At 43.7% G+C, this 18,173-nt stretch overlaps 2 protein-coding genes across 15 annotated transcripts in view; one reads left to right on the forward strand and one right to left on the reverse strand.

The window, feature by feature from the left end:
• The window catches only part of DGKH (diacylglycerol kinase eta), a 764,231-nt gene that overhangs the window by 326,255 nt on the left and 419,803 nt on the right, over positions 1-18,173 (reverse strand). The window lies entirely within an intron of this gene.
• Positions 1-18,173, forward strand: part of ENOX1 (ecto-NOX disulfide-thiol exchanger 1) — a 280,345-nt gene that overhangs the window by 252,892 nt on the left and 9,280 nt on the right. For all 12 annotated transcript variants that reach the window (XM_083624672.1, XM_083624674.1, XM_083624673.1 and 9 more), the window contains 2 exons: positions 7,619-7,726; positions 13,868-13,927. In XM_083624672.1, coding sequence (XP_083480798.1) covers positions 7,619-7,726; positions 13,868-13,927 — 168 coding nt within the window. The remainder of the gene's footprint in view (positions 1-7,618; positions 7,727-13,867; positions 13,928-18,173) is intronic.

Genomic DNA, 18,173 nt, shown 5'->3' on the forward strand with positions numbered 1-18,173 from the left:
GAAACTACATGAATTCTGCCGTTGGAGCTGTGCAGCAGAAAGCACCAAGTCACTAAAATAAAGGTGCAGAGAAAAGAATTCAAAATTGCTCACGCATTGGAGAGTGTATTCCTAGTTGTTTGTGAACGTGGAAGAAGTAACCAACAAATGCCCATTGACACTTGTTGTCCTCCCATTCTGTGTGGCAATTTAAAGTACAATGGGTGGCCTAATAGGTGGAGAATTGTGCTTTACTAGGAACAAAATAATGCTTGAGTATGGGGGAAATGAGATATCCCTACAACCAAGTTCCAGCTGGGAAAAATGCATTTGTATTCCTCTGCCATTTTAATTCCTCTGCAACTGCTGGGATAAGGATGTTTGTATCTACTTCAGCTGCACATAAGGACTGCACATTATTTCTGCAATTATCTAATCTTTTGGAAAAGCCCTCTGTCTGAGGAAGAAGCCTATCAGCGAAAATAAGTGCATTTTTTTCTGTTGAAAAATAAGATAAATATGACAAAACTGGTTTATTTGCAAGCTACTGCTACAGTTCTTCTTTTCTCTCTTTTTTCTTTTCAAGATTTCTTCCCACATTTAAAGGACTAGGCAATCAAAAATTGTATTATCATTTTTTTTTCTTGGGTATAAAAATGGCAACCCTTGCAACTGATATTGTCTGGAAATGAAAATCCATTTGATTTAAGGGCAGTTCAGGCGTTGCACTTATACTTTTTTGAGATAATTCTCCTCATAGAGCTACGTTACAGTTTAATTTCACACCCAGTGTGAGATCTCTAACAAACAAATGGAAATAATGTCCTGTATCCATGGTAACAAATGAGATATGCTTTACCTGATCTCATGATGGAACTGAATGAGGAAACTACAGAATTTAGCTCTGAAAAAAGCATTCGAGACTTATCTGAGCCATTCCCTTGACCTTAAAAACAGGTATTCCATCCAGCTCACATCTAAATTAGGAGCAAATTGTTTTTGGCATCTGTCTCAAGAGAGAATAGAGGAATGTGCCTTCAGGGGGTAAAGTCAAACTGCTGTAGCTGTAGAAGCCAATACGGGAGAGACATGTTTTGTTGCGTCTGGGGCAGGTGAAGGCGTCCAGTTTCGCTGGTGCAGAACAAAATTTGCAGCAGAAGGTCCCATAACTCCTGTGCTTTCATAGATAGTTATTATTCCTTATTACCCAAATTGTGGTCACAAAGTTCAGGTAAAGTCAAATCGCCACTGCATGAAATTCAGCACCTCCTCTTTGACCCCAGCCTTCTACCACCAAACTTCTCTTTCTCAGCCATCCCCTTTCCCAAAACTGTACAGTCCCTTCTGGTTGGGTTTGTTTCTGTTTTTCTCCCCGTCTTCTCTGTGCATATTCTTCTCTAGGATATTCTGCTTCCGCTCTAACAGGCTCCTTCCATCTCCTTGTCCCTTCCACAGCCCACATTTTCAAAGAAATATATGGAGTGTCTGTGCTGAATCAGACTCTGGCTTGGGGCTTTCTCTTCCTTAGGGGTCAACCTGTTGCCCCAAGCTCACAAGAAAACATAGTACTAATTCCTGCAGTTTTCCGCAAAGTTTTTTTCTGCCCCTACTGCCTTTTCCTCCTTCCCTGCCAACACAACATGCCTAATCCATCCCCTTGCCCTTGAATGAGTTTTTCACCTGTGCATGGGACATTGCATTGCAAAATAAACTGGGTTCTCAAAAAAGAGTCATCTGCGCTGCTCAATATGATAAATTTATAGAAAGATTGTCCTTTTGGAAACGAAATGTGGATTATAATATCCCACTCTTTAACTCCCTCTAAAGGTAACTTTGCAAAGGTGGGGAGGGGAGAATATACGGGGGCTTTTATAAGTTTTTATTTTTCCTTTCCCATTTTGCAAAAAGTCTAAATAAGAATAAGAGTGCTTTTAAAAGAATGTCATTAAGGAGAAAATAATAGTGGCTGGGCTCTGTGAATGGATCTGTAAGCTAAATGGATTGTGGGAGTTGTAATGGGATACGGAGATTATTGCCTCCCGGTTTCTGATTCATATCATGCTCGGGGGAAACAGGATTCAAGAGAGCTGACTCACCTGAATGAGGCTTTCAAGGACTGGTTTAAGAACCTGGTGGCAAGCTTTTCATTTAGTGTCCATTTGTAATGGCTTTCGAGAGAGTGAGAGAGAGACAATATAAGGTTGCAGTTTTCTATATCTCATATCGTTACTCCAAAAACTGGGAGCAAATCTCAAAATGTAACGTGGAGTTTTGTTTTGCTACTGAGTAGCTGGTTATATATATTATTATTGTTATTTTTAAACCCAGTTACCATTTCCCTCTCTAATCGGATCATTTCACATGAGGTGTCATCTGTAACCTGACAGTTATTAAGATTCTCAGGTTCTGTAGTTCAGGGGAAAAAACCTTAAAACACTAGTGACAAAAAATGGCAACGAATCATTCAGTATGGATTGCAGAATATTTCTAGAATAAATGTTGCTTCAGCAGCACATACACTAAAATTGGGATGATACCGAGAAAATTAGCAGGCTAAATGTCATGCAGGGTTCTAGAAAGGGAAAATGCATTATATTCTAAGATGTTGTGTTATTCTGGTGTAAGAGATACACATTTCAAGCCAGAGTTGGCAGATAGACGTTTCTTGAATTGGGGCAGGAATGAGGCAGCAATAGCAGAGCAACTTAGGGACGCGGGTGGCACTGTGGGTTAAACCACAGAGCCTAGGACTTGCCGATCAGAAGGTCGGCGGTTTGAATCCCCGCAACGGGGTGAGCTCCTGTTGCTCGGTCCCTGCTCCTGACAACCTAGCAGCTTGAAAGCACGTCAAAGTGCAAGTAGATAAATAGGTACCGCTCTGGTGGGAAGCTAAACGGCGTTTCAGTGCACTGCTCTGGTTCACCAGAAGCAGCTTAGTCCTGCTGGCCACATGACCCGGAAGCTGTCTGCGGACAAACGTTGGCTCCCTCGGCCAATAAAGCGAGATGAGCGCCGGAACCCCAGAGTCAGTCACGACTGGACCTAATGGTCAGGGGTCCCTTTACCTTTACCTAGCAGAGCAACTTAGAATCATAGAATCATAGAATCATAGAATCATAGAGTTGGAAGAGACCACAAGGGCCATCGAGTCCAACCCCCTGCCAAGCAGGAAGCACAATCAGAGCACTCCTGACATATGGTTGTCAAGCCTCTGCTTAAAGACCTCCAAAGAAGGAGACTCCACCACACTCCTTGGCAGCAAATTCCACTGTCGAACAGCTCTTACTGTCAGGAAGTTCTTCCTAATGTTTAGGTGGAATCTTCTTAGGTGGAAACTTACTGTCATGATGTTTACTGGACTCATATGTGAGCCCTGGATTTAAATCAGGTGAATGGAGTCCATAGGGGCAGGGTGAATTGAGATAACACAGGATAAGGCAGATTGGCAATAAGGTATATTATTATTACTTATTCAATCTGCACACTGCTTTTCATCCTAAAATCACAGGGTGGCCCACAACATAAAAAATACAAGTCGAGAACACAAAACACATCATCAAAATAGGAACAAAAATAAACCAATAACCCCCTCCCAGAAACACATTTAAAAGGCTATATATTGAGGATGAGGCAGTTGTTCTCTTGACCATAGATACTCACGACTTTTTTTATCAATGCATAGTCAAGTTGTGACCTCACTTATTTTATATATGCTAATAATTTAATACAGTAGTTCTACAGCTGTCGTCTAGGACTGCTGGTGGTTCACGGTTCATTTCAGGTCCTTGAAACTGTGCTGAGAATATTGGAGGAGAAAAATTCTGTGGCATGTCCACATTAAGTATTCATATTTATTTTTAATTATATTTATACTGCTTCTAAGTGGACTCTGGAGGGTCTCGCAAGATTTCAGATGTGCCCCCCCCCGAGATCTCATGAGAACCTCCCAAAACCCAGTAAGCAAGCCTGAGTGCTTAAAAGCTCTCTGCCTTACATGGGGGAGGGGTGGGGGTGGTAAGAACCATTCAGCATTCCAGCTCTGAAATAAAAGAAACAATAAAATGCCATTAAAAATTATGGCATCTAGCACTGCCATCACAGTTACTAGAACAGACGGGAAAAATTCTTAAGTCTGCTGAAACACTTGAAAAATTTCAGTTGGTTCATTGGGTGGGGGGAGTTTGGGAACCTCAGATGTATTTGATATACGGCGTTGTGGGTTAAACCACAGAGCCTAGGACTTGCCAACCAGAAGGTTGGTGGTTCGAATCCCCGCGACGGGGTGAGCTCCCGTTGCTTGGTCCCAGCTCCTGCCAACCTAGCAGTTCGAAAGCACGCCCAAAAGTGCAAGTAGATAAATAGGTACCGCTCTTGCGGGAAGGTAAACGGCGTTTCTGTGCGCTGCTCTGGTTGCGCCAGAAGTGGCTTACTCATGCTGGCCACATGACCCGGAAAAACTGTCTGCAGACAAATGTTGGCTCCCTCGACCAGTAAAGCGAGATGAGCGCCACAACCCCAGAGTCATTCGCGACTGGACTTAACTGTCAGGGGTCCTTTACCTTTTACATACCACACAGTATACCACAAAATCTCAGAATCCTGTGTTTAATATATATTAGTGGGAGGGTGCCCTTGTGTCTTTCATTGAGGCTGGTCTGAAAGGGACACTGCAGATGGCAGGGAGAGAAACGTTGGTTTGTATTTAAACAATTTGCCTAGTTCTGGGCAGCTGCAAACCATAATATGCCACCAGTTCAATGAAATATTCTTGAGAATGGCAAGGCCTGCTATTGAATCAGTAGGGTATGCAAGAGTAATTCAGATGTACCTGATCCAGTACACCCCAAAGCCCCTGATTACCCTTATTCGGTTGTAGCTTCCTATATAAGTGGATTGTGTTTGCTCATTATGCGTACCAATTATCAGATGAACTTACACATTCTCGTGTTTAGAGAGGATAAGACATTGTGGCAGGGTGCTACGAGCAACAATTCACACAATCCTGCATTGCCCTTTGGAATTTGTGTGCGCTTGGGAGCATTTCGTGGGTGTTAGCATTCTGGGCCATGCTGACAATATTCATTGCAGAGGCTTGAGCAACCCAGCTTTTGTCTATAGTGCTTTCTATATTTAATGCTTCAGAAACGCTCAAGATTGGTTTTGAGATGGAGATTTTTCTGTGGTGTATTTATGAGATCTGAGACATGGGATGATGGTTGCAGGAAGAGAACGAGCGCAGGGTTTCAAGAAATCAGCTAAACTGACTATCAGCAGAGATAATTTTATAATTTCTAAGTGCTATTTTCACCCTTTTGAATTACTCTGTAAATGACAGCAGAGACTTGGGGGGGCGGGTTCCTATTCATCTTAGAACCCCATCGCAAGAGCTTTAGCTCTAACAAGGCTCATTCAATCTACCCATCCTGTGGTGGCATCCAGGATCTACAGGTTACAGCCCCCAAACGTGATTTGCTTTGCTTCTTTCCGCCCTTTTCCTCCCCCCATCTGCACTTCATTTGAGCATTGGGGAGAACATTAGTATTGCAGCACCCCCTAATCAGCTGCACATTCACCAAAGGTTGAGTTCCAGTGAAATCGTTGGGGATTACTTCTCAGTAAACCAGCACAGGATAATTTAAGTAACTTGACAATTGTCCGTCTTTGACCAAATACTTCACCATACATTAAAATCAAAAACATTAAGATGCTTCATGGTTCCATATTCTGTGAACCGCCCTGAGAACTGCAGGTATAGGGTGGTATCTAAATTCAAATAATAATAATAATAATAGTTGAAGGCAGTGGATTTTGCTTTCACTTCACTATTTGTAACAATTGTCCACTCATTAATAGGTTTGAAGCTGACCTTTCCAACAGCTTATCTAAAGGAAGTGGTGTTGGGGGGTGAGTGTTTGGACCCCTGGGTTCTCACTTGTGGGTGTCTCAGAGCTCCATCCTCTCCCCAATGCTTTTTAACATCTACAGTGGTACCTCGGGTTACATACGCTTCAGGTTACAGACTCCACTAACCCAGAAATAGTACCTTGGGTTAAGACCTTTGCTTCAGGATGAGAACAGAAGTCGTGCTCCGGCGGTGCGGCAGCAGCAGGAGGCCCCATTAGCTAAAGTAGTGCTTCAGGTTAAGAACAGTTTCAGGTTAAGAACGGACCTCCGGAACGAATTAAGTACTTAACCCGAGGTACCACTGTATATGATACTGCTGGGAGAGATCATCAGGTGGGTTGGGCTGGGTGCTCACCAGCATGCGGATGATACTCAGCTCTACCCAATGCCGTTTTTCTAGAAAAAGAGGTGCCAGAGCTCACCATTATTCTCTTAGAATGGCAATGGTGCCCACCTGAGAGGTGCTGGAGCTGAGCTCCGGTGAGCTCCTACTGAAAAAAGCCCAAGTTCTACCTTTCTTTAAAATTGGAACCAGTGAAGGTCCTGTGTGAGGGTGTTGAGGCGGTTGGAGGATGGATGGCGGCTAAAAGATTGAGGTTGAATCCCAACAAGACAGAAGTACTGTTTTGGGGGGCCAGTGGATGTGGAGTACTCCCTAGTCCTGAATTGGGTAACTGTGCCCCTGAAGGACCAGGTGTGCAGCCTTGGGGTCATTTTGGACTCATAGCTGTCCATGGATGCACAGGTCAACCTGTGTCCAGGGCAGCTGTCTACAAGATCCATCTGTTACTCTGGCTAAGGCCCTACTTGCCTGTGCACTGTCTCGCCAGCATAGTACATACACTGGTTATCTCCTGCTTGGGCTATTGCAATGCGCTCTTACGTGGGGCTACCTTTGAAGGTCACTCGGAAACCACAACTAATCCAGAATGCCGCTGCCAGACTGGTGACTGGGAGCAGCCACTGGGACCACATAACACCTGTCCTAAAAGGTCTACCAGGGAAGAATTTAAATGTGGGGTCCTAGAAAGGGTTTCTTCATAGAAGAGGAAAGGGGAAAGGGAATAGAGGATCAGGCTAATTCCAGTTGAAGGCCAGGCGGAATAGCTCTGTCTTACAGGCCCTGCGAAAGGAGATCAAGTCCTTCAGGGCCCTAGTCTCGTGGGACAGAGCATTCCACCAGGTCGGAGCCGTCACTGAAAAAGCCCTGGCCCTGGCGGAGGATAAGCTATTATTATTCATGGACCTTAGGGTCCTCTGCGGGACATACCAGGAGAGGCGGTCCTGAATGTTGTATTTCAGATGCAACTGATGCATTTCAGATTATGGCTTTGGGCAGAATGATGTGGCTGTGGCCCAGTGACTAATTATATTAAAGGACTGCATTAGTAAATTATTTAGGGGCTGAAGTGTTTACCTCGGTATTATTAAAACCAGAGTGTCTACAAATAAGGCTTTGGCTCAGATGGATGTGACAGCTTCTCTGCAGATGGCATATCCAACCAAGAGTTTGTGTTCTAATGTGTGGTTAAGCTATTTGTTACATTAAGAGAAGTGCATTTCTCTGCTGAGTGGCAGAAAATGCAGACAGAGATAATTTATGTCTTGTTCAGCTTAGACACAACAGTCACAGCAATAAAAACAGAAAATGAACAGTGTTGCTTGCATGAGACTCTGCAATCGTGAATATTTAGCATCAGTAATCAGAAACATCTTTTTTATTTTTCCCGTGCAGCAATTGTTGAAAATCCAGGAAGAATTAAACAATAAAAAGTCAGAACTTGAGCAAGCAAAAGAAGAGCACACGCACACCCAGACGATACTGAAAATTCTCCAGGACCAGGTGAGTGTGAGCTCTCTTAGCAGAGTTGGGTTCATTGTGCCTCGGTACTGAAAACTTGGCCCAGTAGCATTTGAAATTAGTGCAACACGGATTTCATTGTCTCTCTCTTGTTAATCACATACGATCCATGTCCTTACAGTTGTTTGCATATGTAACTGGTTTTAAAGGAGCACACAGTAGAGTTGAAGAAGACAGTGTCAAGGCATAATGGAGCCCTGCCTCTGTGGCAGCGGGAGATCTTTAATCTCATCCCTTGTAGCACATTTTCCTCCGCACAGATACCAGCAATGCCTGAGTGTTTTTCTATCTGAAGACAAATGGATTTGGGGAAAGCTAAATATGCCGGAAAAGCAAACGTATTTCAAATAAAACAGCCATTTCTTTGAAGACCAGTAGCGGGTAAAATGAGTTTAGCATCTCCTGTCTCATTCATGCAGATGCATGCGCGCAGGAGAGTGAATCATGATGACAGCAAAAGATCCCCAGTGTTTCTCTACACTTCCCCAACAGTGGCAGGAAGCAAGCCTCTTATAAACTTAAGGATTCCGTTGGATACAGTTTTCTTTGACGCTGTATGATGCTGAAAAGCATGGTCCAGTGTGAGACACTTAAGTCTGTAATAAGGGGATAACCTAATGATTCTGGAATCAAGTATTGGACACAGTTACGTACAGTGGTACCTCGGGTTACAGACGCTTCAGGTTACAGACACTTCAGGTTACAGACTCCGCTAACCCAGAAATAGTACCTCAGGTTAAGAACTTTGCTTCAGGATGAGAACAGAAATCGCGTGGCGGCGGCAGTGGGAGGCCCCATTAGCTAAAGTGGTACCTCAGGTTAAGAACAGATTCAGGTTAAGAACAGACTTCCAGAAAGAATTAAGTTCTTAACCTGAGGTACCACTGTACCATGTTCATGTGCTATATTAGTGTTTTAAGTTTAAAGGGACCCCTGACCATTTAGTGCAGTCGTGACCGACTCTGGGGTTGCGGCGCTCATCTCGCTTTATTGGCCGAGGGAGCCGGCGTACAGCTCCGGGTCATGTGGCCAGCATGACTAAGCCGCTACTGGCAAACCAGAGCAGCACACGGAAACGCCGTTTACCTTCCTGCCGGAGTAGTACCTATTTATCTACTTGCACTTTGACGTACTTTTGAACTGCTAGGTTGGCAGGAGCTGGGACCGAGCAACGGGAGCTTACCCCGTTGCGGGGATTTGAACCGCCGACCTTCTGATTGGCAAGCCCTAGGCTCAGTGGTTTAGACCACAGCGCCACCCGCATCCCTGTTTTAAGTTTAGAAGTGCTTATATTGTCAAGATTGCCATTGTCCATATTCTTTTCTCTCTCCAAGACGGTCAGACTAGCCAGGGAAGGGATAGCCTGCCATGTCTATAAATGTGTCTGCCCCACCCTAAATCTGGGTGACAGGTATTTTAGAAAACAAAAACAAAATGTGCCCCCTTCAGGCAGCTTTCACTAGTCTTGCCCACTTCCATTATCTGAGCCATGCTGGAAGAAAAATGTGTGGGGTGACAAGAGTCCAGGAAGGTACATTGTGGAAGAGAGAAGGTTCAGCACATTCCATTGTCAATAATGGATCCCACCCACTGCTTTAGGGTAGGGACCAAATATGGCTGCCTGGTTCACAAAGACTCAACAGAAATCCCTCATTTTATGCTGGGAAGAGGTAGTCATTTGCAAAAGGCGTTTTGGCGAGCAATGAAAGGCAGCTGCGTCTTTGCCAGTTTGGTGCCAGAACGCAGGCTACTGATTACTTGCAGCATCGCAGAAGCCAAACAACATTTACCCGGCAACCATGTCCCTTGCATGGAAGGGCCTCTATTTCCCAGCGTAAAATCCAACTCAAGTTTGTCCTGTCACCTTTCGAGCCCTTTGCTGCACACATTAAACTTTTAGATGACACACTCTGTGATGTACAAGAAAGGTCCCGCAATCAAAACTATTGTAATTTAATATCATCATCAATCTTTATTACGGTCCAGAGACCCAACAAATCGTTACAAAGCAATGCACAATTCATACAGGTTAAACAAGCATTTTGTTCAAAAGATAGGGATCATTGGTTCTTGCAACCACCGATAAAAACTTTGCAATTCTAATGTTCTAGCATTTGTCTGGTCTTCCAATAGGAACCTGACATAGCGAGCCTCTGATTTTCCCGGGAAAGGTACCAGCAAGGGTAATATCAGTTCAGCCCTGGCTTGCTCGTATTTTGCACAGTGCAGCAAAATATGTTTTATGGAATCGATGTCTTGAGCACATGAGCAAAGTCTTTTCCTTTCCTTTCCTGAGATATTCCTTTCCTGAGATTTTCAAGTTTTGTGTCCCAACCCCAGGGGAAAACACATGCCAATGTCCCTCCCCAGAGGAAAGGATGGCAACCCCTAAACATTCTTCTCCTGGCTTGTTAATCTGAAATCAATGTAAGTTGTTCGTTGCGGGTGTTGAAGTCTTAAGTGGGTCAACACAAATCTTGCCTGTTACAGGCACTGAACAATGTAACAAGAGATCTGCAAGGTGTGTTGCCTATTTCCAAAGCTTGAGGAAAGAGACGACAGATTTTTTAAGACAGCAAGGAAGGCCAGCAACTGGAAGGAGGCAACCTCATTGCCTCACGATATAGCTGTGGTTTCAGGCAAGTTGTAATTGGTCAACTGAGAAATTGCCTGCATAGAAAAGGGCTGGGAGTTAAACATTATGTCATTGTAGTTGGAGCCATTTTAACTGAAGCTGATAAAGCTTTGTAATTTTGGAATCTAATTGAAGTTAATTCATTCTTGATTATCAAGAGATTAAGCAGCTGCCTGAATTAAACAAGGGACCATGTTTGATAACTTGCCTTAATGACGCAGCCGAGGACTTTCACACGTGCTCTCAGCAAGGCTTAGTGGACTCTTGCAAAGACGCCGTTCCTAATACTGAAATCTGAGCATCTGCAGCAATGAACTTTTTTTTACTATCTAATATTCCACAGATTTAGGCAGGGGCATTCTTGTACATATTTAACTTCAGGGTATGCAATATTTTTTAATTGTTATCCATTCATTCTCAATTGTTTTGTAATCCATTGGTTAAAACCACATTCATTATACAATCCATTTGTTAGAATAAACAGTCTGGGGGTAAGTATTGATCCAGCACTGAAGTGCCTTTTCTTTTCTTTGGTTAATATGCCAGCTGGGACCTTTTTTGGATGGAGACAGCTTGGCCAACTGTCTAGACTACTGCAATGCATTGTACATGGGGCCACCTATATAAATGGTCCAGAAACTGACATTGGTCCAGAACAGGGATTCAAGATTATTACCGTATTTTTCGCTCTATAAGACGTACCAGACCACAAGACGCACCTAGGTTTTGGAGGAGGAAAACAAGAAAAAAAATATTCTGAATCTCAGAAGCCAGAACAGCAGGAGGGATCGCTGCGCAGTGAAAGCAGCAATCCCTCTTGCTGTTCTGGCTTCTGGGATAGCTGCGTAGACTGCATTCACTCCATAAGACACACACACATTTCCCCTTACTTTTTAGGAGGGAAAAAGTGAGTCTTATAGAGCAAAAAATACGGTAGCTGGGATGGGTGTTTTGACTATATGGCACTTGTGCTTTTCACCAGCATTGGCTCCCAGTTGATTGCTAGACTGCCACCTAATTTAAGCTGCTGAAAAACCTTAAATCCCTAAACGGCTTGAGACCAGGTTACCTGAAAGGGCATGTTCTCCCATATATACTTACCCAAACTTAATACTGTTTCTGGAGGCCCTGCAGAGGCAATCCTAGAAGCCAGAGGCCTTTCTCTTGGGCATAGTCGGCCAATTGGTACCAAAGAAGGATAGAACTTTCTTTATGTACGCAACAACAGCAGCAAGAATACTTATCGCAAAGTATTGGAAGACACAAGAGCTACCCACCCTGGAAGAGTGGCAGATGAAGCTGATGGACTATATGGAATTGGCGGAAATGACTGGCAGAATCCGAGACCTGGGAGAAGAGTTGGTGGAAGAAGACTGGAAGAAATTTAAAGACTATCTGCAGAAACACTGTAAAATTAATGAATGTTAAAATTATGTTTGGATTGGCAATAAGTGGTAATTAGCAACAAAAGTTAACAAGAATATGTAAAAAATGTATTGATAAATGGACGAAAATATTGAGTTATAATATGTTATGATATAAAGTTAAGATAAATGAAAAAGGGTAAGAATTTGCTGAACTGATTATGTAAATGGGAGTACAAAGGGGGGAGGTGTGAGGAGGTCAAGGAAACAAGCATATGAATTTAAAGATATAAAAAAATGGATTTGTTTTTTAACTTCTCTATTTGTTTTTTGTATGAATTTTTGTATTTTTTGTGTTTTCTTTTTTTATTGTTTATCCTTTTTTGTGTTTTTTTTTTCATTCTGTGAATCTCTACTTTTTCTGTAAAACCCCAATAAATATTTATAAAAAAAAAAAAAACAGAGGCAATCCTAATAGCCCCAAGATGGGCTGGACATTTTTAGTATGCAGACCTAGTGAAGCTGGTGGCTGGGAAGCATCCAGCACCAGATTCCACACTTCCTGAAACTGACCACTTGAGGACTGAGCAGGAGCTGCTAGCCCATCAGGTCACAAGGTTGGCCTCCAGGATAACTCTAACAGGATTTACCAGCTTATCTGGTAGTAGGGCCCAGCAGCAGCTAGGGAGGCTGACCACCTAGATATTCTGCAGGATGGACAAGCAACACTGGCAGAGGAAGAGGAGTGTGGGGCGAGCGCACTGCCCCCGGCAGCCGGATCCCAGTGGGGTGCCATCACGGCTGCCTCCCGCCTGCGCTGGGCACCACGCCCCCGGGACGCACGCCAGCCCCGCCCCCACCTGCTCTCCGCCACTGACTAGAAGTAGGTCTTCAGCCAACTAGAGAGAAAAACAATATACAAAATCACAAAATCTTCCTCATCCATGATCATTGGCCGTGCTGGCTGGGGATGCTGGAGTCCAGCAGTACAGTGGTACCTCAGTTTACAGATGCTTCAGGATACAGACGCTTCAGGTTACAGACTCTGCTAACCCAGAAATAGTACCTCGGGTTAAGAACTTTGCTTCAGGGTGAGAACAGAAATCGTGCTCCGGCGGTGCGGCGGCAGCGGGAGGCCCCATTAGCTAAAGTGGTGCTTCAGGTTAAGAACAGTTTCAGGTTAAGAACGGACCTCCGGAATGAATTAAGTACTTAACCCGAGGTACCACTGTATCTGGAAGGCTACAACATCCCCATCTCTGCCCTATTGCCTTCCCTGAATGGCTACCCTGCTTCCGTGGTGTGGTGTTGCGTTTTCTTTTATACAGTGGTACCTTGGGTTAAGAACTTAATTTGTTCCGGAGGTCCATTCTTAACCTGAAACTGTTCTTAACCTGAGGTACCACTTTAGCTAATGTGGTCTCCCACTGCCGCTGCGCCACCGCCACACGATTTCTGTTCTCATCCTGAAGCAAAGTTATTAACCCGGGATACTATTTCTGGGTTAGCGGAGTCTGTAACCTGAAGCGTCTGTAAACCGAAGTACCACTGTACTCAGAAAGATTTCCCTCTCTCGCTTTCTCTCTCAACATCTTATAGTCACACGGAATCTGAGAGATCATTCTTGTTGCAACCGTTTGGGATCTAAATGAGCTACTCTTTCTTCCTGCAGATGCTTCCCTGAGAAGGAAGCCTATCATAGCACGTCAGCCTTTTGAACCAGCCAAAATATATTGCTCAAAAGTAATCATTAGCTAACTGCAATTTAGCAAGCAGCAAGTTGCAACCACAGCAAAGTTTCAAATTAACAGCAATAGGAATGGAAAATGCAATCATTTATTACTCATAAAAGCCAATTTTACATACTTTTTATGCCCTGAGACTGCTTTCTAATCTTATTATTTAAAAAATAATGATCCTGTCTTAGAATTTGCTTCCTTTTATTGTTTTTATTTTCAGCTAACCTATTAGCTTCAAACTAGTTCCAGCAAAAGCTGAAACTATATGTTCCATCTGTTTTGCTCATTGGGAGCCTTATAAAAAACAGTGCTCCAAATAAATCAACAATAAGTATGTGAAATACTCCAGTAAAAAAAAATTATTATTATTTTTTTGTCTTCACAGTTAAAAAAAAACACCAAGGAGTTTGCAGAAACTAATGGTCGTGACGAATCTCAGGCAAATGTAGGTACAACTTTGTATTTCTTTGTCAAGATCCCATGCTTACTATTTGCATTCTGAAATAAAAGTAACTGCATTGAGTTAATAGCTAGGGAAATATCTGCCTTTCCTTGGAATCATAGGTTCACTTCCAAGCATGCTTATTTCAAGACAAATGAACTGAATTTCCCAATCTGCCTTTTGGAATTAACACGTCTCTGGTAAGAAATGGCTGGCCTGATTTGTAGCATTCATCACAACAAAGCTTTCTTGTTTTTCACTACTGAAAAATGTATGGGACCTAGAAGAATTGTGAAGAATGGAAAAAAACCAAAAACCTGCAGCTTTCAACAATGAGTTTTCAGAATCCTAAGGTTTGCTCTTTAATTCTCGCACCCCCCAAAGCAGCTTTCTAGACCTCATAGTAGCAGTGAAGTTTCAGGGCCTAGTTACATTTTAATTATTCTGTTAAAGGTAAAGGTAAAGGGACCCCTGACCATTAGGTCTAGTCGTGGCCGACTCTGGGGTTGCGGCGCTCATCTCGCTTTATTGGCCGAGGGAGCCGGCGTACAGCTTCCAGGTCATGTGGCCAGCATGACGAAGCCGCTTCTGGCGAACCAGAGCAGCACATAGAAACGTCGTTTACCTTTCCGCAGGAGCAGCACCTATTTATTTACTTGCACTTTGACGTGCTTTCGAACTGCTAGGTTGGCAGGAGCAGGGACTGAACAACAGGAGTTCACGCCGTCACGGGGATTCGAATCGCCGACCTTCTGATCGGCAAGTCCTAGGCTCTGTGGTTTAACCCACATTCTTTCACAACTTTCTCAGGGCAGCTTACAATAATGCAGTAAAAACAATAATATAGTAATGGAATACAGGCAAGAACACTTACAAATCTAAAGCAACAAATGGCAGAGCAGAAAATGGCTTGTGGAAGCCGTTTGGAGCAGAGATGTGATGGGATGTCTTCCCCTTTAATGGCTGCTTCTCCATTCCAAATCCCTCTCCCCAAATCTACCTTTCCCAGGAAAAGGATTGATTTTGTTACGTATACATGCAACATGCAGCCCTACCCTTAAAATTGGTGTGCTAAAGACCCTGAGCTGAGTTGCTTGCCATCCTTACCTGATTTTCTGCATAGGGGGATTCTTGCTTCCCGTTTCCCCCTTCAACTGCTCCCCATGTGACAAGGACTGAGGAAAGCAAGAGTGAAGACGAGTGTCACTCTCTTCCAGGAGACTCTGTCCGTGCTTGTCAGCAAGTCACAGATGAACATGATAGCTCTGCAGTAGCACCCACAGTCCCTGAGGGAGACAGAAAATCTGGCCACCTCAAACCCTTCATCCTCTGCTTGTAGGGAAGATGATGATGATGGCTTATTTATTTATACCCCGCCCATGTGGCTGGGTTTCCCCAGCCACTCTGGGCAGCTCCCAACAGAATATTAAAAATAGAATCAAACATGAAAAACTTCCCTAAACAGGGCTGCCTTCAGATGTCTTCTAAAAGTTAGATAATTGTTTATCTCCTTGACATCTGATGGGAGGGCGTTCGACAGGGCAGGCGCCACCACCAAGAAGGCCCTCTGCCTGGTTCCCTGTAACCTCACTTCTCGCAGTGAGAGAACCCCCAGAAGGCCCTCGGAGCTGGACCTCAGTTTCCGGGCTGAATGATGGGAGTGGAGATGCTCCTTCAGGTCTTCCTTCATCTAGGAGCTGGGAAGAAGAGGGCTGTCGGCCTGGGGCACAATCTCTCTCCTGCTTAGCTCCACAGCATTTTCTGCCTTTGCACTCTAAAGAGAAATTGCTTTGTTGCAGATTTGGAAGTGGTTCCAGAGAACTATAACTGAGAAATAGGGGACATAGGCTCCAATAATAATATTAATAATAAATAATGCTGAAGGTTTCATTTGCTGCAGTAATGAGCATCATTGATGGATGAGAGCCCTGTAAAGAGCATTTCAAGATTAATACTTCTTCTAAAATGGTGGTTAGTTAATATGCAACAGTGACTTTTGGGGGGAAAGCTTTCAAAACTACATTTATTACTAAGGAAAGTTTACAGTTCTTTCCCCCTTGAGGCTAGTCTCTAAATCTGAGCAGATCAAAATGCCCTGAGAGGGAAGGATTTGGTGGCTCGTGCTTGGTTATTAGTGGTCTCTGATGCATTTAATGGGATTAGTACCTATTTGATACAGTTGACAAGTTGGATTTAGCAAATACCCTCATATTCAGCGCAAGATCCGTGTGGTGTTGGCAAAGAAATGCAGAGATGCCTGTCCCATATTTTAAAATATCTGTGAGAGGGTGTTACTTAAACTAGTATAAAGAAGTGCATTCCAGACAGGGCTGACAGCCAAACTGTCATCGTGTGCACAACAAAGATGCACTGCAAGAAATGCTGATCTCTTAGCATTGCTGTGCAGAAAATAATCCTCCTCAGGACCCGTGAAGCTCCTCCTAGCTTGGAGCTGGCCTTGGTAAGCATCTTTGCAAGGGAATCATCCTTGTTCCTTTTCCTGTTTAAAAAAATAAAATAAGATTGCAGGCAAATGAGACAGGCTTCTTTAGGGAAGCACATAGTTGTCAGGGGAGCTGCTATTGTCCTTTCGTTTCTGCTGGACCGATTTGCTCCATTACCCTACCCCGAAGTCAAGGCAAAGTGGAAAGGGAAATGGTTTGTATGTCCTTCCCTTGTTTGGTGGTTGCTTGGTGCTGAGAGCCAGCAGAGCAACATCTCAGAGCAGACAAATCTTTAAAAATGTAGTATAAACACTGACAACTGGGAAACACTGGCCTGCGAGCGCTCCAGTTGGAGAACAGCCTTTACCAAAGGTGTCATGGGCTTTGAAGACACTCGAACTCAGGACGCAAGGGAGAAACGTGCTAAGAGGAAGGCACGCTTGGCAAACCCACACTGTGATCAGCTCCCGCCCGGAAACCAATGTTCCCACTGTGGAAGGACATGTGGATCCGTAATTGGCCTCCACAGTCACTTACGGACTCATTGTTAAAACCGTGTTCATGGAAGATAATCTTACTCTGCTACAAGTGATCACCAGAGAAGAAGAAGCAGCTCCCCAGATATTGTTGGATCCCAGTCCTCCTCAGTCACAACCAACATGGCCATTTGGCCATTTTAGTCAGACAGTATGAGAGGCCACCTTGACTGAGAGGCTTTTAGTACGTAGCAAAGGGCTGTGGGTACAGGAAGTTCTGCCTCTTTCTCTTCTTGCCTTTGGTGCCAGAGTTTTTCATTTGATATAAAAATCCTTCATCTAGACTATTTCATGCTCTATTTGTTTTGTTTCATGATCAATTTTGACATCTGTAGTTTTAGATTAGAGTGTTGTGATGGTTCTGGTTCCCCGTGATGAGAGACAAGGAACAGATAAAAGAATAATGAGCTTTTGTGAACAATATGGTCCAGCACGGTCTTCATCTGGGAGGTCGGGAGCCCCTGGTGCATCACGGCCTGATCCAAGGAGGGTCACGACAGGAGCACTACCACCATGCAAATACATGGGGAAATATTGAGAAATGAGTTCCCTAAATGCACATTTGGAATAAAAGGGGGTCCTGAGTTTAAAAAAGGTTGAGGAATACTGTAGTAAAGAAAAGAGGAATCTTTGAATCTCTGTATTAGGGTTAGGGTTAGGGTCCCTTCATGGCCTAGGACCCTCGTACCTACGGGACCGCCTCTCCCGGTATGCCCCACGGAGGACCTTAAGGTCCATAAATAGCAGCACCCTAGAGGTCCTGGGTCCTAAGGAAGTCAGATTAGCTTCAACCAGAGCCAGGGCCTTTTCAACTCTGGCTCCGGTCTGGTGGAACGCTCTGCCTCATGAGACCAGGGCCCTGCGGGATCTGATTTCTTTCCACAGGGCCTGTAAGACAGAGTTGTTCCACCTGGCCTTTGGCTTGGAGCCAATTTGATTCCCTCCCCCTCTTTCTTTTTTCTTTTTCCTTTCTCCTCCTATGATGAGGCTGCATTTTAATATTTTAATATTTTAATTGTTGTATTTTAATCTTGTTTTTAAGTTGTACTCATTCAACTTGTTTTTATTATTGCTTGTTAGCCGCCCTGAGCCCGGCCTTGGCTGGGGAGGGCGGGGTATTAATAATAATAATAATAATAATAATAATAATAATTATTATTATTATTATTATTATTATCATCATCATCATCATCATCATCATCATCATCATCATCATCAATTCTACCTTCATTTTCACACCACAGGTTCTGGCAAGGTGGAACATTGATA

The sequence above is a fragment of the Podarcis filfolensis genome (genome assembly GCF_964270895.1).
Source record: "Podarcis filfolensis genome assembly, chromosome: 7".
Taxonomy (NCBI): Eukaryota; Metazoa; Chordata; class Lepidosauria; order Squamata; family Lacertidae; genus Podarcis; species Podarcis filfolensis.